This window comes from Meyerozyma guilliermondii, genomic scaffold (genome assembly GCF_000149425.1).
Source record: "Meyerozyma guilliermondii ATCC 6260 scaffold_1 genomic scaffold, whole genome shotgun sequence".
Taxonomy (NCBI): domain Eukaryota; kingdom Fungi; phylum Ascomycota; class Pichiomycetes; order Serinales; family Debaryomycetaceae; genus Meyerozyma; species Meyerozyma guilliermondii.
Window position 1 is genome coordinate 1,742,239 of NW_001809800.1, and position 22,804 is coordinate 1,765,042.

Below are 22,804 nucleotides of genomic sequence, written 5' to 3' on the forward strand. Positions count from 1 at the left end.
CCATTTCTTTGCCTAGTGGTTGCCTCTGGTATTCCGCGGCAAGCTTGATCCGCCTCGTTCTTGTTACATCCGTGTCCCACCATGGCGTTCCCGATCCAAAATTCTCCTAGTAACCACGGTAGTGATGTCTTCTCCAAGTTGCCCTTTTCCTTTCGACAAACCCTTTGAAAATGTCACTTTCCAGAAGATAAGAAGAACCCTTTACGAAGCATCGCATAATAAGGATGATTTCTGATCGCCATTCTTTTTGCCTCCAAATCCCGTTGTTTTTCCTCGTCCAAAACGCCACGCAGCGACGAGGACTGGTCATGACCGTTCCGTTCATTTGGAGACACCAGAACATGTATAGGCGATGAGCTGGGAACCTGCACATACGGCGGGTTTGTAGAGCCGTTTTCGGACATTTTCCGAACTCTTGGTAGGTACAGTAGCGGAGTTTACGAGTTTTTTTCGGATTATCAGCGGTGGAAACTAGCGTAAACTTGATAGGGGTCAAATCCACTGAGTTATGAAACACGATTTTTCATCGCGTCTGAATTGTTCCATGGGTGCACGGCTGGAAAACGGTGTTTGGGTGCTAAGAAGAAGTGAGCATGGATGCAAATTGAGTGATTTGGACATGTACAACTTGCTTTGTTGTGGGTCTAATGGTCTGGGACAGCTTGGAATTGGGACAAGAGACGACGTAGATGTTCTTGAAAAAGCTTTATTTGAGGTGGAGACCGGTAGATCCGAAAATATTGGAACCAGACCAATCAAAATTGCTTGTGGCGGCAACCATACGGTGGTTTTAATGGAGAATGGCGATGTTTACGGAGCGGGAGATAACTCCAGTAACCAATGTGGACTTGAAGAAGAGCGAGAATACCTATTTTTTACGAAAATAAAGGTTGAAAATTGCAAATTTGTGCTGTGTGGGTGGGAATTCACGGTATTTGTCACCCAAAATGACGATATTTATACTTGCGGACGAGGTAATAAGGGAGAGTTGGGCCGTGGCTCTACTGGGGTGTCTTCAATTACGAAAATAGCCAATATTACAGGAATTATCGACCTTCAATCGTCCCTCACACATACGGTAATTCGGACCTCCAATAATGAACTATACGGATGGGGAACTTGTCGCCGAGGAGAGCTCGGTGTTGTGGAAGGAGCCAAGTTTCTTTGCGAACCTTCAAAGCTTGATTTTCCCACAAAAAATTGGAAATACTATGCCCTTGGCAGAAATCGAACTATTTTCTGCCATGAAAAAATAACCATGAACCTTGATAAAGAAGACTTGTTTAGTGAGACTGGTAACTCGCTAGCGAACTCGGTTGTGTCCCTTCGTGCTATGTGGACTTCGGTACATGTTTCAACAGGCGACCGGATCGTATCCACCGGAAACAATAGCCATGGTCAATTGTGCCCACAACAAATACCGTTCACCGCCATGGAAACAGGAAGTGAGCACGGATTACTAGTCACGAAAAACAACAGGGTTTTGGCGTGGGGTTGGGGAGAACATGGAAATTGTGGACACACCGACGACGACTCAGTGGTGTACAATATGAATTGCATCTACGAGGGCCAGCCTCTAATGGTCGCTGGAGGCTGTGCTACAAGCTGGGTTGTGGCAAAAAAGAAAGAGTGAGTGAAAAAAACGAGTGAAGAATTTTGAAGAATTTGGAAGAATTTACGAATGTGACGAAGTATCTTTCCCATATTCATCTATGCTTAATGCTCAAAGATGGAAAATATGTTCAACGTTTTGTTCTCGAGTGCTGTATCGGTAACGGCTCATTGCACGAGCTTCCCGTCTCCTTCTTTCGCACCCCGGGCCGGAGCCCGTAGAAAGAATGTTCGTGAAAATTCGTGAAATATACCGATGGGGGTCCTGCAGGCAAGTCGCAATTCATAGTATTGGCAATCGCTCAAGATTGAACTACCATGTTTGGATCTGTCTGCACCGGTCGACCAGTACAATTTGCGACGCAAGTTGAAGCCAACAAATGGGTGATAGCCATAGAAAGTGCCCAGAACGTCTCACATGTGGCGATTTTTTTCGTTCCTAATGCCACTTTTGACCCCAATTGCACCGCATTGGTTTATTTTCAAACGCCAGGATCCACGGAATTCAAGTTGCTCGGAGGATTGAACACGGCCAAACCTTCCGCAATCTACAAGCTAAACAATAGCACCTCGGCTACTTACCAAGTGGATGATTCAGCAATGATGGACGATACTCCAGAAGCGGATCCCGCCGCCGTTATCAACGTGGGAATCTCTATAGAACCCACTCCAGTTGCCGAGCAACAATTGCAAATGGCGAGAAAGTCAGGACCACCCGGAGTCAATTCTGGGCTGACAAGTACCACCAGTAGTGCATTGGTGGTACTGACCCCGGCTGGCATCCCTACACCATCGATCGCCGAGATGGCCAAGAAAATTGTGGGAAACGCATACAATTACTTGGGCAGTTTTGTTGATGCGTCTGGAAACGTGCCAATGAAGGCGTTCGATACGTGGTGGACCAAATTTCAGGGAAAATTGGAACGCAATCCGTCGTTTCTCAATGAGTTGCAAGACTAAGAAGTTGCAACTGCCAAACTGTGACGCCCAGTGCACCAGAGCATCCCATTTCTTTTTGCTCATCGCGCCACAGTTTTGTCAGCATACGTTTTGTACTTAAACGGCTAGTTGGTAATTCACAATTTTATCACTAGTGATTCAGAACTCAACTCAGCGAGTCCATACATTTCGCTAAATGACAAAAGATACTCCTCAATACGGGTTTGGAACCCATGCCATACACAGTGGAGCTGCCGTGGACCCAACTACCGGAGCTGTAATCGAGCCAATTTCCCTTTCAACCACGTTTGCTCAGTCGCTGCCTGCTAATCCTATTGGAACCTACGAGTATTCGAGATCTGCTAATCCCAACAGAGACAACTTTGAGACTGCTGTGGCTCAATTGGAGCAAGCCAAATATGCCATTGCGCTTTCTTCTGGCTCTGCTACCACCTCGTTGATTGTTCAGTCGTTGCCAATTGGCTCTCATATCATTTCCGGAGCCGATGTGTACGGAGGAACCCACCGTTATTTCACCCAAGTTGCTCACACCCATGGAGTCACTGCTTCGTTTGTGGCTGACTTGGGAACTGACCTTGCTGAAAATATCACCGAAAACACCAAATTGGTGTGGTTGGAGACCCCTTCTAACCCAACGTTGAGAGTCACCGATATCTCCAGCGTGGTTAAGGTGTTGCGTGAACACGAATCCAAGACTGGTAATCGTATTCTTTTGGTGGTGGACAACACATTTTTGTCTCCTTATGTGTCGAACCCATTGACTTTTGGCGCTGATGGTGTTATTCACTCGGTCACAAAGTACATTAATGGCCATTCCGATGTGGTGATGGGTGTTTTGGCTTCCAATGACGATGAGTTGCACAAGCAAATTCAGATTCTTGCAAAATGCTATTGGTCTGGTTCCCTCGCCTTTTGACTCGTGGTTGGCTCACCGTGGTTTAAAGACGTTGCATTTGAGAGCCAGACAGGCTTCTGCTTCGGCCCAAAAGATTGCCGAGACTTTATCGCAAAGTCCTTTGGTGCTCAAGGTCAACTATCCTGGTCTCAAGTCCCACCCTAACCACCATGTTGTGGCCACCCAGCATCGCGATGGTCTTGGTGGAGGTATGATTTCGTTCCGTATTAAAGGTGGAGCGGCTGCTGCTTCCAAATTTTCTTCCACTACCAAGTTGTTCACATTAGCTGAATCTTTGGGTGGAATCGAGTCTTTGCTTGAAGTTCCCGCTGTAATGACCCATGGTGGTATTCCTCAGGCCGAACGTGAAGCCAATGGAATCTACGACGACTTGATCCGTTTGTCGGTGGGAATTGAGGAAACTGACGATTTGGTGAAGGACATTGAACTGGCGTTGGAGAATGCTGTGGAGTAGATAGGCGAAAATAATATGAATAATAGAAGCGGTAATCACGAAAGAAAACTAAACAACTTTGTGGAGTAGATAGGAAAATTAATATGACGAAATAGACGTCGGCAATTAGAAAAGTAAAAAAATTTGCAGCCATCATGGTGCTCTTCTTCTCATGCTCGGTTGGTCTCTTCTATTATTTTACATCCATGCACCAGCGCTACTTAACACGATATCTGTTGCAGCCACCATTAATGAGACTATCGCTATTGTTGCTTCTAACCGTTGCCAGTGCTTTAGTAGTTGATCCCAGTGCAAAGTACATCTGTTCAGAGGAGGACTCCACAGATTGCTATCCTCAAATATTTGTTCCTACAGAAGAGTGGAAAACCATCAAACCAGGCCAAGAAATTCCACCCGGTTTACACGTTCGTATGAATATGGATTCGCTTCAAAAAGAGGCCAAGCTTATGAGTGAGGATGAGAGGGAGAGTGAAGAAACACCAAAAGAAATTGGTTTTAATGGAGGAGAAAGTGAGCACTTTGAAGGGCATAAGGTTGAGAATCAGGTACCGGCTGTTTATGAAACGTCTGATGTATCGACGTTTAATGGCGCTGTGAACGCTGTTTTGAGGTTTGGAGACAGAATTACCTCCAGTTCTTCTGGAAAATTGAATGAGAAGGATATCAATGATGCTGCTGAGACACTCGTAGATTTGAGTCATGATCTCGAACACGGTGTTCGGCTCACACAGGACCCAAAAATCTTTATCAGTATCCTTGACATTGCTGATAGTGGTTGGTTTGGATCTCAAGGAGAAACTTTTGCGGATCATGGGGTCGTCGTTGCGCAACAATCCAGAGGCCATTGGTAATGTGCTCAAGTTGCAAAACCCTCAATTTATCAATCGACTCTTTGACTATCTTGAAGACAACACTGCCGAGGAAAGTGGTGAAGAAGCGGGTTATTGGAATAATTCATGCCTTATCGTTGAACAACAGCTTTAAGCTTGAATACTTGTCACTCCAAAGAGGCCGAGGTATTGATAGATTGGTTTCTGTGTTTCCTGAACTCGAGCATTCATCCCAAGTGAGGGTGATGAACATCTTGGAGGACCTGGGACTCGTGGCAGATTTGGAAAAAAGACAAGAAGAATCACCACAGCTGGAATTTTCCAATTTTCTTCAATCGTCCCTTCACGAGCGAAAAGTGGTGGCAGAACCCCAGTTTCAACTCTACTTCAACAAGTTGACCCAGCTCCACAAACAGAACAAGGACCTCAAACCAACGCCTGAGTTTCTCCAGTGGCTAGCACAAGAGGCCAATGTCCGCGTAGAGGGCCATAAAGACACTCGGGATATCAGTCCTGAAAACCAGAACTTTGACAGACAAATGCTCCAGGCAAGACACGAGGTGTTTGGTAACCCCAATGCTATGCGTAAAGCGTATTTAGACGAATTATAACCAAAATCTACGAATCATAAATTATCACAGTCTCCATTATACTTTACATCTAGTCGAACAATCCGAAACCCATGTCGTCGTCAGACTCCTCAGCGGCCTCCTCAGCGGCCTCTTCGGCAGCAGGAGCATCGGCAGCGGCAGCAGATCCAGAGGAAGCAGCAGCTGGTCCACCAGTTGGAACAGAAGACAATTTTTCGTTACCTTCAGCGATCAATTCTTCAGCATTCTTTCCCTCAACTTCGCTCAACAACTTGGAAACCTTCTCGTCGTCAACTTCTATGGAAACCGACTCCAAGACAGCCTTGATGTCAGCAGCAGATGGGGAGGTGTTACCGGCGTTCACCAACAATAAGTATGCAGCCAAATATTTCACTGAGTTAGTATGGCAAGGGGACGTAAAAACCACACGAAAAGAACCACGGACGGCGGTTTATCTATATAATGTGTTTTAGTGGTTTCAAATGGAACATTAGCGTGTTACTTACTGATTTGCAGTAGTCTAAGTCGCTTGACGTTGGTGGTGAGATGGGTGAAAATTGAAAAGTGACACAAAGCTAAATGTTCACAGTCACGTCGCACGTGAGCTAATATGTAGGAGGTAGATATGTGTTTTCCTGTATATTGCGCGTGATTTGTCGTTATCAACATCGCAGTGCTTACCAATTGTGGCTCTATGGTGAAGGAAGTTCCACTATTGCTGCCTTCACAGCAAAATGAGCTCAAACAGGCACTCACACAATGGGCATTGACCAACGGGCTTACTATGTTTCCTCCTAACTTTGACGAGAATGTCACGGCAGCTGCACCAGTTACGTTTTATCCCACTCCGTTTCCCCACACTGCATTTAAAACGGCCATTGACGTCCAGAAAGTGTTCAATGAGCTTTATATCGGGGTGGTCTCGCGCCACAAGACTTGGTTGTTGGAAATCCTCGAGACTTTGGCCCAGTTTGATCAGGATTTTACCGGTAAACTTTTTGAAATTTACTTGAAATCACTTGTGGATGACAAAAGTGTCCAGCCGGTGTCTTTAGGACTATTTCGGTCGGACTATATGGTGAATCAAGACGATGAGGTGAAACAGGTCGAGTTCAACACTGTTAGCGTGAGTTTCGGTGGACTTTCAACCAAAGTTGGACAAGTGCATCGATACTTGAATCAAGGTGGATTCTACGATAATAAGTATTCGTCCACGTATTATGACGATGACGAACTACCAGTCTCAAACTCAGCTTCGGAACTTGCTCGTGGTCTTGCTCAGGGCGTAAAGCATTATTCTCTGGGTAACACTGTGGTGTTGGTAATTGTTCAACCTGGCGAGCGCAATGTCTTTGATCAAAAACACATTGAATTCAATCTTTTGGCAGAGTATGGGATCCGGTCTGTTCGTATGACTTTGGAAGAAGTTCAAACCAAAACAACTATTAACCAACACAAGTTGTACATCAAACTGACCATGGATGAAGTATCGGTGGTATATTATAGATCCGGCTACGCACCCAGTGATTATTACAATGATCAGATTTGGGACGCTCGTCTTTACTTGGAGAAAAATATGGCTATAAAGTGTCCTTCTGTGCTAACTCAGCTTTCAGGTGCCAAGAAAGTACAGCAACTTCTTACTCAACCAGAAATTATAAAGAGCGTGCTTCCAGACTTGGTTGATGCGGACCTTGAAAAATTGGTGTCCACTTTTGTCAAAATATATCCACTTGACGAGTCAGAAGAAGGTACTTATGCAAAGAAAGAGGCATTGGAATCTCCTGGCAAATACGTTTTGAAGCCTCAGAGAGAGGGAGGTGGTAATAATATCTACAAGGAAGATATACCCGATTTTTTGTCAAAATTGAATGAAAGCGAATGGGGTGCCTATATATTGATGGAGCTCATTAAACCTGCCAACCATGAGAATGTGATCTTGAGACAAGGTGAAATCATTAGTGACAATATAATATCAGAATTGGGCACCTTTGGCACGGCGTTGTTCAACGAAGATAGCGGAGAGATTTATGAGAATGAATATGCCGGTTGGTTACTCCGGTCCAAGGTGAGTTCCAGTGATGAGGGAGGTGTGGCTGCCGGTTTTGGATGTGTAGACAGTGTCTACTTGTTCTGAATCTTCACTTCTTTTTCAATATCGATGGCCCATATTGCTGCACCAATGTTGTTTGTGAACATGAAAAATACACTGAAAATGGGAATGGACTCTAGAAAGTTGGCGGCAATACCAAATCCCATATAATGGCCTCTTTTGGAATTATAAATCGACCGAATTTGTCGCTTATCGTATCCCTTCAAAGCAAAGTATCTCAGGTGACACCGCAATCCCTTGGAAGGAGCTTGGAGAATAATCACCAAAAACGCCCCAATGACAGGAATGGATCCAATCAGAAGCATAACAAACGTTTTGAAGAGTATAAATGGAACAATGAGAATTCGGGGTAATTCAAGAATCTTTTGACCAAATTTCACTAAAAATGGTACACTTTGCAACCGCCGTAATTTTCCAAGTAACACAACATCGTCGGTATATTCACGAGAAAGAGTTGCATCAAAGGCCACTTTTTGAATTTCAGGCATCAACACCACAACCACTATAAACCCAGCAACCATTCCACTTTGTTGTAATACCGAAAACCACGCAGTTACAAATCCACTAGGACCATAGAGAAAAGATGACAAAACGGCTTGAACAGGATAGAACATGATATACATCATCATATAGATCACAAGGGTAATTGCTAGTTGTGGTGCCAAGATGCTAAGGTAAAATGGCCAAATATCGGGGTGAATTGCAAAATAGTATATTCCCTTGGTTAGTTTTAGAAAAGCCGTTAAATGCGGTTTTACATACATAAAACGGATACAAGTAAGTCTTTGACGAGATCACTTGTCCGGGAATTGTTAGAGGTCTCAAGATGAAAAGAATAACCTTTCTTGCCAAGTTTTTAAAAATAGGTCTCATGGTGATAGTTGAAAACACAAATGGGTGCAAAAAAATTTGGTTGATCAATGGACGAGTCCGGAGTCGAACCGGAGACCTTTCGCATGCTAAGCGAACGCGCTACCAACTACGCCACACGCCCTGTAGATGGAGGAAAAGGCACTCTGCAGGCATACGAGCGCGAATCAATGCGAAAAGGATTGAAATAGATTTAATAAATCAACAGAAATAATTCAACGATAGTTCTAGAACTGCGTGAATTTCTGTGTGGGATATGTTCTATGACACTCAAAGAAGCCAATGAGGAAAAAAATTGAAGTCGACGCGTTTTACAAAATTGCATATTTTTGAGTATTCACTCAATTTCACCAATTTTCAAATATTCTTCGAAGTTAATTTCTTCGATGTGGATAAAAGGGCATGAATAGCGTCGTATGCTCCTGAATCTACTGCACATTCAATAAAAAAAGTTAACTTTTTTGTGGCAAAAAATGGTCCCTGGCGGGATCGAACCGCCGATCTTGGCGTTATTAGCACCACGCCTTAACCAACTGGGCCAAGGGACCTCTGGTGTGGCAAGAATTGCGGCTCACTGCCGTTCATGGCACTTTTGAGTTATCCGGAGCCGCATACCTGGGTGGTTCGATAAGCCTCACAATAAAAAGACACCAGTGTGGCACTTTATCAGTATTTCAGTTTCCCAAACTATGTCATTGTCTCCTTCTACATTAGCTAAATGGTCATCTTCGTTGGACAACGACCTTAACATTCAATTGGCCGCCTCGGTGCTCAGAACTTTCAATGCCGAAGAAGCGCTCATCAATCGAGACTCAGTAGTCAAGAATACCACCAAGGCTTTTAATACCAAAATTGAAGCCGAAGTTGGTCCAGTCACCAATCAAAAGTCAAGTGGACGTTGCTGGTTGTTTGCTGCTACCAACACATTGAGGGTGAAAGTTGCAGCCAAATACAAGTTGAAGGAATTCCAATTGTCTCAAGCGTATCTTTTCTTTTACGACAAGTTGGAAAAGTCCAACTTTTTCTTGGACCAGATTATCCAGCTGTACGAAGCAGACATTGACTCGAGATTGGTCCAGCATCTCTTGTCGGATCCTATTAACGATGGAGGTCAATTCGATATGTTTGTGAATGTGGTGGAGAAGTATGGTCTTGTTCCCCACGAATTGTACCCTGATGCCTATTCTGCAACGTCTTCAAGAACCTTGAACTTTTTGGTGTTGACCAAGCTTCGTGAGTTTGCCGAAGTGTTGAGGGAAAACCTCAAGGTTGGTAAAGATGTTGCAGAACTCAAGGAGTCGATGCAAAAGGAAGTGTACAGATTACTTGTGGTGTTTTTGGGCAAACCTCCTGCGATTGATGCCGAATTCGTTTGGGAGTATACTGACAAAGACGACAAGTTTAAGAGTTTAAAGGCCACCCCACGTTCTTTCTACAAAGATGTTGTCGGTGTTGACACCACCGGGTTAGTCTCACTCTTGAATGATCCCAGAAACAAATACGATACCAATATTACCATTGAAAAATTGGGTAACGTTGTTGGTGGAAAGACTGTATCCTACTTGAACATGAATATTGATAGTCTCTCCGATTATGCCGTGAAGCGGATCCAGTCGAACCAACCGGTATTCTTTGGAACCCATACTCCAATCTACATGGATAAGAAACGGGGAATTATGGATGAGAGTCTTTTCAACTACAAATTGATTGATTTTGATGCCACTCAAACCAAGGCCAGTCGTATCCGGTACAAGCAATCGCTTATGACTCATGCTATGACACTTACGGCGGTGCATTTGGATGCCAAAGGTAAACCCGTAAGATGGAGAGTGGAAAATTCGTGGGGTAAAGAATCGGGTCAAGAAGGATACTACGTGATGGACCATGAATACTTCAAGCAGTACGTTTACCAGGTTGTGGTTGAAAGACTGCTGTTGTCCAAGGACCATCAAAAGGTGTTGAAGGACACAAAAAACACCGTTTTGCTTCCTCCATGGGACCCTATGGGTGCATTGGCGGTGTTTAAACACACTCATTACCCGGCGATGATGTAAAGTGAAAAGTCGGTGCGAAATGTTTTTTAGATACTTTGAATGTAAGTAAAATGATGAAAAACCTTCACAGACCTGTACTGATCACTGACGTGCAGAAAACCAATTGCCTATTCTGAGTTACTAACAAAAGAAGTGAATACCCAAGAATTGAAAAAAGTTGAGAAAGTTTTCAATGCTAAAGTCTCGATGACTTGGTTGACGATGACTTGATCCGACGATCAAAACCAAAAAAACGTCGTTTATGTAATTGTAGGCCTGGTAAACACAGTAAGAGCAAGTGAGCTTTGGAATATTGCCACTATTATTTAGGTTTGCAAATTTTCACTCATCGCAAACTAAGAGCCAATGGGAGTAAATTAGTAGAGAAGATGAAAAACGAAGATTTTCAGTCTGGAGCCTCATGCTCGAATTGTGAACGTCTTGTAATTTACTTTGCTTTACTTTCTACGTCATTGTTTATGCCTTTCTTTATTACAGCGCTTATTTCTTAGCAGTCAATCTTCTCAAGTAGAAGGCCAACTCTTCACCTTCCAAAATGTAACCATCACATCTACCGGATTGTCCTGGTCTGGAGGAGATGGCAGCGTACAATCTACCAGCAGTAAATTGGGATTCGACAGCTGGTTCAATGGCAGCAGCACCAGATCTGGAAGCCAATTTTCTCTCAACCTTTCTGGACTTCTTGACCTCCTCCTCAGCAGCAGCTTGTTGGTTCTTCTTCTTACCCAAAGTTTGACCGTAGTGGGTCTCGAACCATTGCTTGAATGGAGTAGCATCGATTTGAACAATGGCAGCCTTAGTCAAGGTGTTGGTTCTAACCAATTCGTTGTTGGAAGGATGGTACACCACACCAGCAATTCTGGTCTTTCTGGAAACACCTTCGGAACCCCATGAAAAGTTACCGGTATCGAGTCTCAAAGCTCTGAATTTTTGGTTACCACCTCTGGTTCTAACAGAGTGGATTCTCTTAGCACCGATCTTGGTATTAGCAGGTTGTCTTCCCAACTCGAACTTTCTCTTCTTTCTGAACTGGGCTCTCTTGGCACCAGTGGCCGAACGTTTGTGACGAGAGTCTCTGGAAATACCCATGATGAATTAGTTGAATTCAGGTAGATTGAAAAAGTTATGCGAACGAAATTTTTTTCGAGGACGAGCCGGTGCACGTGCGAGGGCTGAGCCCGCAACAAAGTGGTGTGCGGGTGCAAAGCATCACACAACACCCGTGACCATGGTGCACCGCGGTCACGCATCTATTCCATCTTATCGCGATGACTATTCCAAATTTTCATGCTGGAAACGGTCACTATCTATGATGAAATCGAAATTGATGATTTCACTTATGATTCAACCACCCAACTTCTCCAGTATCCATGTCCATGTGGGGACCGATTTGCCATTGCACTAGATGATCTTTTAGATGGAGAAGACATCGCGGTTTGTCCTTCCTGTTCCTTGATGGTTCGGGTGATTTTTGACGAAGACGATTTAAAGCAATTCGTGCAGGACCCTTGATAATTGCGCTTGGCGGGTAGGGTGCGATGACATAATCGTAACCAATGACTCGGCAAAGGCCGCCGGCTAAAGTTACCGACAGCCACCGCAGTGGGTGGCCGTTTGGTTCCTAATTAGGCGAAGTTTCCGCAATCGGTAAAAAACCACAGGACCCCAAAGCAAAGAAGCAAAAAGTAAACTGCACAAGGTGAAACGCTTCGGTCAACGGTAATTTATCGGCTCAACTTGCCGATCCAACTGATATGGATGTACAGTTCGGAGAAATCCGTGAATATTGCAGTTGAAATTCTTAACAAAGCATGTCATGCATAACGTTGAATGAACCAACCGTTTCCCAAATAAGTACAACTACCGATTGAATTTGATGGGTTAAGGGAAAAAACGGATTTAATTATAGTATTTTTATGCACGGCCACTTAAGAACCGAACCGGTTCTGGCCTACAATCTGCATATTTGTGCATGACGGCGCCAATCGAAATCTGTGCGGAAAAAAAAAATCTACTGACATGGAACAATCAGATCGGGTAAATCGGAATAGCAATAGCCTTTGTAAACCCATGGAGTAATACGGTGGATTGTATTAAGTCCGGTTAGAGTGTATAATGTTTGTAAAATGATACATGATGAAATTTATTATTAAACGTGGTCGCGGAGTTACCCACCGCATACCGTTAACAATAGCAACAATAAGCGAAGATTAGAAGATCTCATGCAGGCGCGGTGGGATATGTGTAATTGTTCTGGTGCGACCGACAGTTTATTATGCTGTCAGTGAAGTGCGCGATGTAAACCTGCAGTCTTGGTACGACCATTTGGTTGCCGTGCATTTTTTTCCAATGTGGAACTGCGCGGCGACGTTTGCTGCGCAGCGCTTTCGGTCGGAGGCGATCATCGGCGTCCTCCGATGGTAGTTAGAGTCTCGTATATGGCTCCAGTAAAAGTTTATAGACGATAAAATGTTATTAACGGATTAACTACTAAACCAAGCAATACCTAATGCATGCTTAACGCCGCAGTTCCATGGTGAATGGTTGTGGCCGATGGCATTCAGGTAAACTGCCGGTGAGTCCGTGATAGTGGAATTTTTTTTTCTGGGAGCAACGGCGTGCAGCGGCTTGCAGCAGATAAATCGAACCTGGCACGTCGACGCAGTCGAATGATATTTAATTGCATAAACGGCTTGAATTAACCAAATCTCTCGTCGTCACCCCGTTATTTTATATTCTAATCTGGAAATCAGGTGAATTTATCTGGTGTTGTATCATATCTTTTATTTAACCCCAGAGCTTTTTAACATTCGGGTCTCCAAAGCAGCAGGCTGCAATCGGGTCCCAACGTTTATAAGTTGTTGGTTCAGTGGCAATAATGCATAATAACGACGACAAGGAGAGTCCTCCCGGTTCTTCAACCGATGCTAATAACAGAAGAGGTCCATGGTCTCCCGAGGAGGATCGTCAACTACTTGAACTCGTGTCAGTTTTTGGACCTTCCAACTGGGTTCGTATATCCAATTCTTTGGCAACACGAACTCCCAAACAATGTCGAGAACGGTACCATCAGAATCTTAAACCGTCATTAAATCGGTCACCAATTACAGCCGAGGAGGGAGCACTTATTGAGAGTTTGGTAGCCAAACATGGCAAAAAATGGGCCGAAATTGCCCGACATTTAAATGGTAGATCCGACAATGCTGTTAAGAACTGGTGGAATGGCGGAGCCAGCAGACGACGGCGGCAAAGCACCCAGGAAGGGCAGACTTTTTTAGTGGGACAAGAGAACCACAACCAAGAACCAAACCAAAATCACCCGAACCAAAACCAAAACCAAAACCAGCCCCCATTCCACCAGAATCAATTCCAGAACCAAGTCCAGAACCAAGTCCAGAACGTCCAACCAATGCTTCATCTTCCCCAGCCCCATATTTCCCAACCCCATATTTCCCAGCCACACATTGCCCAGCAGCCATTGCAGCCCCTCCAACCATTGCTGCATTTGCCAGCATCTTTCGGCGCTCCCAAATCCCAATCCTCAACCCATCCGTCTCCGTCGCCGTATCCGCTTCCCAACGTACCCCATATTGCCTTCAACACCCAAATGTTTGGACCTCATTCCAACTACCCTCGCGACTATATTGGCCACCAGGATCCGTTTGCCAGACCGCCCAATTTCCGCCTGGCTTCGTTCGACCAGGAAAACTTCAAAACCGCCTTTCCCCCGCCTACAATCCACCCTTCAAAGCGACGTCTTTTGGACGACAATCCAAGACGCCATTCCACCACCGGTGCTCCCGCAGATTCGTCTTCACAAGGTCCTCCATCCACCTCTCCCAGTGGCACCATTCTGCCTTACCATTCACCACTTCTTCTTAGCCATACCAGCAGAAACAACTCGGTATCTCACGAACTTTACCTTAATAGCTCGGGCTCGGCTCTGATGACGGTATCTCGCCGATCATCAATTGCTCCTGATTGGTTCCCCAACCCGATCAAAGACGATAAAGCACACAAGCGCAACGCATCGCAGAACTCGTACTCGCCGTCGCTTACTCCGGTAAGCCGGTTTTCCGTGTCCAGTGCGGTGTCTAATGCTACTTCTCCCAATGTGGCATCGGCACCGGCACCGGCGTCAGCACCGGCCCAAGCACCGGCCGGTGTGCCAACCACCACCAGTCCTTCCCGAAAGGACAAAACCAGACTCTCGGTGTCCAGCTTAATTGAGTAGCAAAAAGTCTACTGAATGTACTTAAAAGTCTACTGTACTTAAGAGTCTACGGTAATTAATTTATGGTCTTTGTATGTAGCGCGCGTATAAATTTTATCACCAAATTATTCAATCTTCTCATGATCCCGTTGCCCGTAATTGCACAAGACGTCATGGTGTTTGACGTCGCCCATATACGCAAACTAAGACTGTTGGGCATTGCGGGGGTGCTTTCTGGCACTCTATCGGCGGCTCCTCAACAAAATCTTCTTCTCGGCGTCCCGTTAAGACTTTCCATCTTTGACGCTATTTGGCTTGTTAGAAACCACCATGCCTTTTTATACGACTCTGCTGCCTACCACCAAGGACTAACCACCACAAACAATTCCGTAGACCCCTCAATTGACAACAAAAACCAGTCCAATTTTATAACTATTCCATCAACCTCATCGGCACCCGGACCACCTCCAATTGAATATCAAATATCCATTGACGAATTTATGCCCAAAGACACCAAAACTGCACAGCTTTACAAAGTTTATAGCTCTCTTCGAAGCCGAGGGTACTGGGTTCTGCCAGGATTGAGATTTGGGGGAGATTTTGTGGCTTACCCTGGTGACCCACTTTTGTTTCATTCTCACCTAATTGTGTCTCATGCCGATGAAGTCACCAACCAGGATCTTGTCCATCGGGGCCGCTTGGCTACAGGGGTTAAAAAGTTGTGGTGTGTGGTGGATAGCATGGAAAAGGCATATAGCATAGAATGGGCGGGGTTTGGTTAATAAGTTACCATCACTACATAACGTATTCATAAGACATTAGCATCGACACTGTTCAGTTAACTTTGATCTTGTCAAAGATAGAAAACACCCGTTCTCTAGCAGAATCACTGAAAAGACTGAGCTGGTGTTCAACAGAATGACCAGCAACACGGTTCAAAAACGCTCTCAGATCATGAACCTTCTTGTGGCTCTTATGCCCCTGGTGCTTGCCCTTCTTGAACTCCTTTCTGCTCTTGTGCTGCTTATGTTCTTTATGGGGTTCCTTGCGGTTGTGCTTCTTCTTCTTCTGGTCCTTGGGTATATCCAGCAGCGGTTTCTCGTACTTCTCTTCGTCCGCTACCACAGTGCCGTTGACAACGTCCACCTTTCTCTTGTACTTTCTGTCACCATCAATCTTCATCTTATACTTGGTGGTCAAAGAGCCGGTTCCATGGTTACCTTGGTTCGACAAAAAATACTTGGACAGTCCGTTCTGGGCTGAGGATACCTCCAAGTGCATCCTTGGGCTAGTCACATCAACGACACGTACAAGTTCAAGCTTGACATCATACTCAATATTGACATCGCCTGGCACAACCGAATGGTTCTTTTCGGCCGAGTTGAGCACGAGTGGGTAGCTGTAACTTGTATCCAACTTGTAAAGTTCGTCGTTCTCAGTGGCTATGGTGACATTCTTCGACGAGTGTCCAACATGTACCACCAGTTGCACACTACCAAAGTGCAGATAATGCTGAACATTTGCTATTTCACCCTTGGTAAGTGCGGTCACTGTTGTCTTGATCTCTTGGTCATTTTCTAAAACGAATGTAAGGTTACTGGTGACCTCGGTATTCAAAATACTGGTGATCACTTGCTGAATTGTTCCTGAAAAAGGAGGCGCGAGACTAACCACAGTAGCACGAGCCTTGTCGTCGATATTAACAATGTCTCCAGACGACTCAACAACCTCACTGTTTTCCCACGACAACAAGTTGGCAGAGGTAATCCAATTCTCACCGATTTGTGAGTGCTCTGGTAAAAATGGACGATTCAGCTCGTCAATACCATTGCTAATCTCAATCTCCAAGATACGGTCAGTGACGGCTTGATGTTCCCACAAGAGCGGCAAGAGTCCTGTAACGTCTAAATCTATAGTGGGTAAGTCGAAGGCACGGGTAGCAACAACTCTACTCCACAAAGCAGGTGAGATTCCACCGGTGAAGACAATTGGGTCGGGTGTCTGGGTAGCAATCTTCTCGCCATTGAAATTAACGTTCACAAAACGAGTGGGTCCGTGTCCTTGTAAGGTGTTTCCTTGTTCGTCGAATCTGTGGGCGTACTTATCCAAAACGTTGGCATACCAGAACTCCTCAGCAGCATTTCCTGAAGTCAAAATCAGCAACCGGAGCCTGGTAGTGTTTTGAGGAACCGTAGGCAACTGAACGCGGATTTTGTCTGAGGGAAGGTAAACTACCAGCGGTTTATGTGGGCGGGAAGGAAGGATAGCATGAACCCTGGACGCCGGTTTATGGGTCGAAAAGATCGATGCTTTCAGCTGGATTTCTGGGTCCAGCTCATCGGCTTCTCCGTGAGAATCGTACAATTGGATAGACAACTGAACATGGAACAGACCTGTCAATCTTCCTGTCAAAATGTTGGGCAAATCAAATAAAATGGAAGCTGGGTTTCTGAACAACTCGGTATACACCGACACGTCCTTGGTGGCAAGAGACACTATCGAGCGCCCGCCAGGCTCAGCAGTGGAAGTTCTCCAGATTTCCACCCCATTTACAAACAAGTTTGCCAACCGGTCGTACTGAACTCCTGAAGACGTTGTACGAAGAGTTAATACCACTTTGTCGAACGAAACGTTGGAGGGAGGAACAAACTTGGTTTCAGCAGGATTCCCCCATGAGTTTCCAAACGTGTGGTTGAGTAAAAGAGACTCGTATACTGGAGATCCGTACCACTTGGGTGGCACAAATGGGTACCCAACTTCAATAACTTCAATTGATTCGTTGCTAGCAACACCGGAAACCTCGTCCGAGAATCCCTTCCACGTCTCATCCACCAAGCTTGCCACTGACACCGTCTTGGGCAAATGTACACATCCATAAGGAGAAGGCGAAGTGAAAAACATCGATAACGTTGAAGGATATTGAACAAGATAAACCATAGTTCCAATGATCAAACCGAAAAAAACCGATAAAATTCTATCCCGGCGCTTTGTAGAACCATTTAAAGACCCTCCACGTTCCTGGTTTTCAAGATCCGGGTGGCCAAGCATGGCATCCCCTTCTTTAGAATTGATCTTTTCGTCGTAGTACGAGTGATTTTCCTTGTCGGAAATTGTTGGAGGAGCATCATGGTCGGCCATAGGCACACGGGCCCTGCCGTGGACGATCATATTCCAAACCGAATATTCCCGAGCTAAATCCCCCATGTTGGGCTACGACCTAATTAAACGAAATATATCAGTGAGATATATATATACAGGCTCCAAATATCCCGCGTTGGGGCTCCTGCAGGCCGTGCTATGCAACCTATATAACCACGCCAACAAATTGCGCCTCCAAGTATTGCTGTTCTTCAATGTAGTGTAACGTTCGGTCGTAGTAGGCTCGGATGCTGTAGTATAACTGTCTCTCGTTGCCGTCAACACCGTCATCTGCTAAATTGTCAAGATTGGTTCTGATCAATTCGATAAGTCCGTTGATATACCGCAGGTCAACCAACTCGTTTCCGTAGATATGGAACTCTAGACATCGATTCAACACCTCCACGAATAGACGCACGGAAAGATAGGGGGTCCATACACGAATCGGCAATTCTGAGCGCTTTTTGAAGACATTCGAGAACTCGTTTGGGGTCTCGATAAAGCTTTGGTTTCTCTAATTTTGTATCGTTTTCTTTAGTGTCGTCTTCGCCTTTTTCTTCGTTTTCTGCTTCCTCTTTGCTTTCGTCATGCTCTATTCTTTCGTTGTCTTCATTCATGGTTTCGCTCACCAGTGTTAGTAACTCACACCACCACCAAAGATGCCCACACAAATAAACCAGGCGACATTGATCCTGCTTCTTCAAGAGTCTCGAGCCATACATGGTGTTTTTTGTAATCAAAGACTCGTAGTTTTCCCTGCTAAAGTGACGCAGCGATGCTAGTTTGTTAGCTATCATTACTACCAGCTGATACGAAACGGAACCGCCCATGGAATCATGAGCATTTAATCCAGTTCCACGGCCAGTCGATAAGCTCTCCTCGTAGACTGTGAATGCTTGGGTGAAAAACTCATATGCAATCTTCTCTTGATTCATTTGGTCCGCCACAGAAGCTGCATTGACATTGAGCTTCAATGCAATCTCGGCATTATACTCAGCATGATGCTGATACAATTCGTCTATGACCATCGCAACATTCTTGAAGTTGCTAGTCAAAACTAGTTCCTTGTTTTCATCGTCATCATTCTTTTTCGCCAACCCTAACCGAAGTTTCATCAAAATTCGTTGCACCAAAGTGGGATAGGTATAGACGATGTTTTTGAGGTTCTTGTTCAAGTACTTCTTCCGCAAATACAAGAGGTTGGACACCGCTTTCAAGTGATCACTGCCATCCACAAAATGTATGATCTTGCACAATTTTTCTTGAACGTCCAAAAATGCTTGAGAAACCATGGAATCATCTCCCACTTTGATGGAAAGAGTAACTCCCAAGTCTTTCGCGGTGTTCACCTCGGATCCTGTTTCAACAACCAAAACCTGAAGGTATTTGAAAATAGCATCGATTTCATCACTGCTCTGATAAGTAGTGCCCTTTGAGGCCAAAAGCTTATCCAATATTTCCACTCCAAGCTGTCGTTTGAGCTGTGGAGAAGTTATGTTTTCAAAAAGTTTATGGAAAAATGGGAGCAGCAAGAGCTCGATGACCAGTGGAAAGAAACGGACTGGAACAGTCATTAGGTCAACCCAAAGAGACTCTTCGTCGGCAGCATCCTTTCTTATTAGTTTCTGGGAAGCATGCTGGAAGATTTGATTCAAATTGTCGTAGTTCTCGGGATCAAAAGTGAGAGAAAGTTTGATGAACACTTGCAAAAGTTGTGAATGTTCCTCGGACGGAATATCACTGTCCAGCTTCACAAGCTGAAGGTAAAAATCCCAAAACGTTTCAAAGAGGTTTGCCAGTTTCATTTCTTCAGATGAGCCATTGATGAGGCGATCTATCAACGACGTCACCAACTCTGACTTGCGTAAATGAGGATGCAACCTGACAAACACTTCATTGAGAAGAGGGTGTAAAGTAGCCAAATGCATTTCGTCAGGGAAAATTTGGATGAGAACATCCACAAGATAACTTTGAGCGAGGAGATCACGACACTGAATGATCTGATCGGTTATAACTGGGAAAATATTGTCTCTGTACAACTCCACACCGGACACAGACCCAGTATGGCTATCGGTATACTCATCTAAAACCTGTGACAATCGGACCAAATTCAGGCCCACCAAAATTCGGAGCTCTTTGCGTTCACGGTGACGCAATTCTCTTTCTGACGAGTGACCCTGGTGCTGGAGACGGACCCATAACTTGTTCATCTCGATGAAATTCAGCACCAAGAAACTCACGGTTTCATTAAAGTCCTTTTCTGATGACATTGGAAGCAAATTCTTGATTCTTTGCGACAAGTAATACCTCAAAAACAAGCCCCGGATAGGGTGCTGGACTCCTCTACACATCTCAATCATATCTTTCATGAGCTCCTTCGTTGGTGCGTCGGTTGTACCCATATAAGTGGTGCCAATGGCTATCATCATATAAAGACGAGGAACTATGTTTCCGGAGTATTGGACAAGTTCGTAAAGATCGGCCAAAAACGACGAAGAACCTTCCAGTCTTTTCGATTTGTTATTATGTGACACCAACAAGTACTCGGAAAGAATTTCCAAGGCATCGAATACAAGCATATAAATCTCATAGTACTCTTTAGGAGTTAGCTGATTTGTTCGGAGTTCATTTAAAAAGTTCAGACAATGCTTTAGCGCCTGGAGAAGATTTCCATCATTTAGGCACTGTTTCATTAGACTGGTTTGGTGACGAATGCTGCTAATGCATCCTTTAAGTGCCTCTGCCGTCATGGGGCTGATATACACGGAAGTTGGTGACACGGAAGATAAGGTGGTGGGGTGTGGAGGTTGGTGTATCGGTGTAATATACGGGAAAAACAAAATTCAATTAACAGAGAAGAATATTCAGTCATATGACCTAACCTAATCTGGGGCGTTTCATCCCTGAGTCACAATTGAGCGAATATAGCACTATAGGCTTTTGTAGCCGTAATCTTATTTTTAATCGCATTTTACATTTTTCGAACTTTTTACAAATGGCTGCAAATTGCAGCAATTGCACCATACATTTAAGCATATCTCGTTAACCTAAAAATCCATTTAAATCATGCATAACCATTGCAGCTATGGCTGCAGAAAGAAGTGTGGCTATCATGCCCAGTAACAATGCCGATAAGATGAGAGCAGAGATATCTTTTGCTCGGGAATTGTTGGTCAAGGTATTCAAAACTCCCAAGGTAATACCCACGGATCCAAGATTGGCAAACCCACACAATGCGTATGTCGCAATAAGAGTTCCTCTCTTTGACATCTCGTTATAAGGGCTCTCGTTCATCAATAAATTGTAAGCAACAAATTCGTTTTGGATGAACTTGGTAGCTATCAACTTTGACACATGATATATTTCGTCACGAGGAGTTCCCAATAAGAAAGTAACCGGATAAAGGATGTAGGAACCGATCAATTCGAGACTGAAATGGTGGATATTCCAGTAATTTCCAAACCATGTCAAAATACCATTAATCAATGCAACAAGTCCAATGATACACATACATTGAATCATCATGGTTCCAGCAATTTTAAGACCGAGAGTTGCACCCTCAGAAAACGCCTGCAACACGTTATGGGGCCGTTCCTCGCTTTCGTCTTTTTCAGGAAAATGAACCTTACCACTAGTCAATGGCTCGTCTATTTCTGGGTGCCGCAATTTCGAAACTGCGATCGAGGCTGGAATAGACATAACACACGAACTAACGAGAGCCTGTGGATTCAATCCCAATCCGATGTATCCCACCAAAACAGCACCAGAAATTGTCGAGAACCCCGAAGTCATAATTTGATGGAGTTCACCTTTGGTCAAGTACGGCATAAAGTCCTTGATAAGAATAGCACTTTCACCAATACCAATAAATGGAGACGCTGCGGCTGTAATGGCTTCTGCTCCCAGCACTCTTAAAGACCAGAAGAAAAAATGAGCAAACTTGATGATGGCCCATTGAACAATACCGAAATAGTACAAGATGTGAACAAATGCCACGAAAAAAGCCACCGCTGGGAGAACCGTGAAGAAGAACATTCCAAACTGTGAGACCTCTGTATTAGTCAAAAATGCAACACCATCCTTGGCAAAACCCAAAAGTTCACGAGCCAAGGTGGAGATAAAGTTGAACACATCAAAACCACATTTGGTTCGCAACACAAATAAAGCAACGATGAATTGCATCAAGATGCCGCCAATAACACTATTCCATTGAATTTTTACTTCGGTGCTTGGAACTCAACCAGAGACCAAATACAGCTATCCGACTAACTCCGAAAAACGATATAGCTCGATCTTCACGCTTGGAGTAACTCGTTTCAGTTGGAACAAATGTGCCAAGCAAAATCACCGCAACCGTAATGATTGCACCAACTAACAATCTTCTGGGTCTGGTTACCAAAAGTTTTGGTGTAGACGATATTAGTGGCATAGTTCCATACGATTTGAACCTGGCGGAGCATCCAGGGCAAGATTCTAAAGTTCCACGAAATCAAACGCACCATAATCATGCCTCCAGAGAACCGTTGGAATCAACCACTGGTGACGATGCTTTTTCTGGATGATAATAGATAACCACCAAGCGGTGAAAAAACAACCTACTATAACCTGTAACACCTGTTTCCAGTATGGGTAGCGGATTTTCATGCCGTCTTAAACCAACTGCCCGAGTTTTGGCTGCTCGTTTCAGTTATTGCCTTTTCTTCGATATCGAGTCCATCACACACTTTTTTCTCCTCCGGTCTGCTCTCATCTTCTGGACGCAACAGCAGCTTAGGAGCTACTGGAGATCCATTATATGTCAAGACACTTCGGTGCTATGCGGGTTATTTACTATCAGGGGTCCTCTCACATAAATACAGATCTTACCCCAGTTTCGGAATCTGAAATTTTGTTTTTTGTGTGGGATCATTGTTGCCGTGCATACTGATTACTTCCTGGTCATATAATATATTGGTGGTGACATTTCTGATAATAAAATAGCCGCCTTAAAAGTGGAAGGCCGAAACTTACTTGTGCTAGTATTTTGTTATGGTGATGCGTGCCCCCACTCTTGAA

At 44.5% G+C, this 22,804-nt stretch overlaps 14 protein-coding genes and 2 non-coding genes across 16 annotated transcripts; 10 read left to right on the forward strand and 6 right to left on the reverse strand. All coding sequences in view use genetic code 12, as the record gives it.

The window, feature by feature from the left end:
- Window positions 1-508: 508 nt before the first annotated feature.
- On the forward strand, window positions 509-1,633 carry ATS1 (Ats1p; the record flags this gene model as incomplete). Its single annotated transcript, XM_001487573.1, has 1 exon — window positions 509-1,633. The coding sequence occupies one exon, from the start codon at window positions 509-511 to the stop codon at window positions 1,631-1,633; it is 1,125 nt and encodes a 374-aa protein (XP_001487623.2).
- Window positions 1,634-1,929: 296 nt separating this feature from the next.
- On the forward strand, window positions 1,930-2,571 carry PGUG_01001 (uncharacterized protein; the record flags this gene model as incomplete). The annotated part of the gene is made up of 1 exon (XM_001487574.1): window positions 1,930-2,571. The coding sequence occupies one exon, from the start codon at window positions 1,930-1,932 to the stop codon at window positions 2,569-2,571; it is 642 nt and encodes a 213-aa protein (XP_001487624.2).
- A 175-nt stretch (window positions 2,572-2,746) lies between these two features.
- CYS3 (cystathionine gamma-lyase) lies at window positions 2,747-3,487 on the forward strand (the record flags this gene model as incomplete). The annotated part of the gene is made up of 1 exon (XM_001487575.1): window positions 2,747-3,487. One exon carries the CDS (start codon window positions 2,747-2,749, stop codon window positions 3,485-3,487), a length of 741 nt encoding a protein of 246 aa, XP_001487625.2.
- Window positions 3,488-4,075: 588 nt separating this feature from the next.
- PGUG_01003 (uncharacterized protein) lies at window positions 4,076-4,792 on the forward strand (the record flags this gene model as incomplete). Its single annotated transcript, XM_001487576.1, has 1 exon — window positions 4,076-4,792. The coding sequence occupies one exon, from the start codon at window positions 4,076-4,078 to the stop codon at window positions 4,790-4,792; it is 717 nt and encodes a 238-aa protein (XP_001487626.2).
- On the forward strand, window positions 4,792-5,382 carry PGUG_01004 (uncharacterized protein; the record flags this gene model as incomplete). Its single annotated transcript, XM_001487577.1, has 1 exon — window positions 4,792-5,382. The coding sequence occupies one exon, from the start codon at window positions 4,792-4,794 to the stop codon at window positions 5,380-5,382; it is 591 nt and encodes a 196-aa protein (XP_001487627.2).
- A 673-nt stretch (window positions 5,383-6,055) lies between these two features.
- Window positions 6,056-7,498, forward strand: GSH2 (glutathione synthase; the record flags this gene model as incomplete). Its single annotated transcript, XM_001487578.1, has 1 exon — window positions 6,056-7,498. One exon carries the CDS (start codon window positions 6,056-6,058, stop codon window positions 7,496-7,498), a length of 1,443 nt encoding a protein of 480 aa, XP_001487628.2.
- An 897-nt stretch (window positions 7,499-8,395) lies between these two features.
- PGUG_05964 lies at window positions 8,396-8,468 on the reverse strand. Its single transcript has one exon. It is a non-coding gene; the product is annotated as a tRNA-Ala (tRNA).
- A 350-nt stretch (window positions 8,469-8,818) lies between these two features.
- PGUG_05963 lies at window positions 8,819-8,892 on the reverse strand. The gene has a single exon. It is a non-coding gene; the product is annotated as a tRNA-Ile (tRNA).
- Window positions 8,893-9,033: 141 nt separating this feature from the next.
- LAP3 (bleomycin hydrolase) lies at window positions 9,034-10,398 on the forward strand (the record flags this gene model as incomplete). Its single annotated transcript, XM_001487579.1, has 1 exon — window positions 9,034-10,398. The coding sequence occupies one exon, from the start codon at window positions 9,034-9,036 to the stop codon at window positions 10,396-10,398; it is 1,365 nt and encodes a 454-aa protein (XP_001487629.2).
- Window positions 10,399-10,878: 480 nt separating this feature from the next.
- RPS8A (40S ribosomal protein eS8) lies at window positions 10,879-11,487 on the reverse strand (the record flags this gene model as incomplete). Its single annotated transcript, XM_001487580.1, has 1 exon — window positions 10,879-11,487. The coding sequence occupies one exon, from the start codon at window positions 11,485-11,487 to the stop codon at window positions 10,879-10,881; it is 609 nt and encodes a 202-aa protein (XP_001487630.1).
- A 198-nt stretch (window positions 11,488-11,685) lies between these two features.
- On the forward strand, window positions 11,686-11,910 carry KTI11 (Kti11p; the record flags this gene model as incomplete). Its single annotated transcript, XM_001487581.1, has 1 exon — window positions 11,686-11,910. The coding sequence occupies one exon, from the start codon at window positions 11,686-11,688 to the stop codon at window positions 11,908-11,910; it is 225 nt and encodes a 74-aa protein (XP_001487631.2).
- Window positions 11,911-13,276: 1,366 nt separating this feature from the next.
- On the forward strand, window positions 13,277-14,632 carry PGUG_01009 (uncharacterized protein; the record flags this gene model as incomplete). Its single annotated transcript, XM_001487582.1, has 1 exon — window positions 13,277-14,632. One exon carries the CDS (start codon window positions 13,277-13,279, stop codon window positions 14,630-14,632), a length of 1,356 nt encoding a protein of 451 aa, XP_001487632.2.
- Window positions 14,633-14,694: 62 nt separating this feature from the next.
- Window positions 14,695-15,393, forward strand: PGUG_01010 (tRNA splicing endonuclease subunit; the record flags this gene model as incomplete). The annotated part of the gene is made up of 1 exon (XM_001487583.1): window positions 14,695-15,393. The coding sequence occupies one exon, from the start codon at window positions 14,695-14,697 to the stop codon at window positions 15,391-15,393; it is 699 nt and encodes a 232-aa protein (XP_001487633.2).
- Window positions 15,394-15,445: 52 nt separating this feature from the next.
- On the reverse strand, window positions 15,446-17,815 carry PNG2 (Png2p; the record flags this gene model as incomplete). Its single annotated transcript, XM_001487584.1, has 1 exon — window positions 15,446-17,815. One exon carries the CDS (start codon window positions 17,813-17,815, stop codon window positions 15,446-15,448), a length of 2,370 nt encoding a protein of 789 aa, XP_001487634.2.
- A 284-nt stretch (window positions 17,816-18,099) lies between these two features.
- Window positions 18,100-20,499, reverse strand: VPS35 (retromer subunit; the record flags this gene model as incomplete). Its single annotated transcript, XM_001487585.1, has 1 exon — window positions 18,100-20,499. One exon carries the CDS (start codon window positions 20,497-20,499, stop codon window positions 18,100-18,102), a length of 2,400 nt encoding a protein of 799 aa, XP_001487635.2.
- A 292-nt stretch (window positions 20,500-20,791) lies between these two features.
- CNT (Cntp) lies at window positions 20,792-21,931 on the reverse strand (the record flags this gene model as incomplete). Its single annotated transcript, XM_001487586.1, has 1 exon — window positions 20,792-21,931. One exon carries the CDS (start codon window positions 21,929-21,931, stop codon window positions 20,792-20,794), a length of 1,140 nt encoding a protein of 379 aa, XP_001487636.2.
- Between the last annotated feature and the right edge of the window lie 873 nt (window positions 21,932-22,804).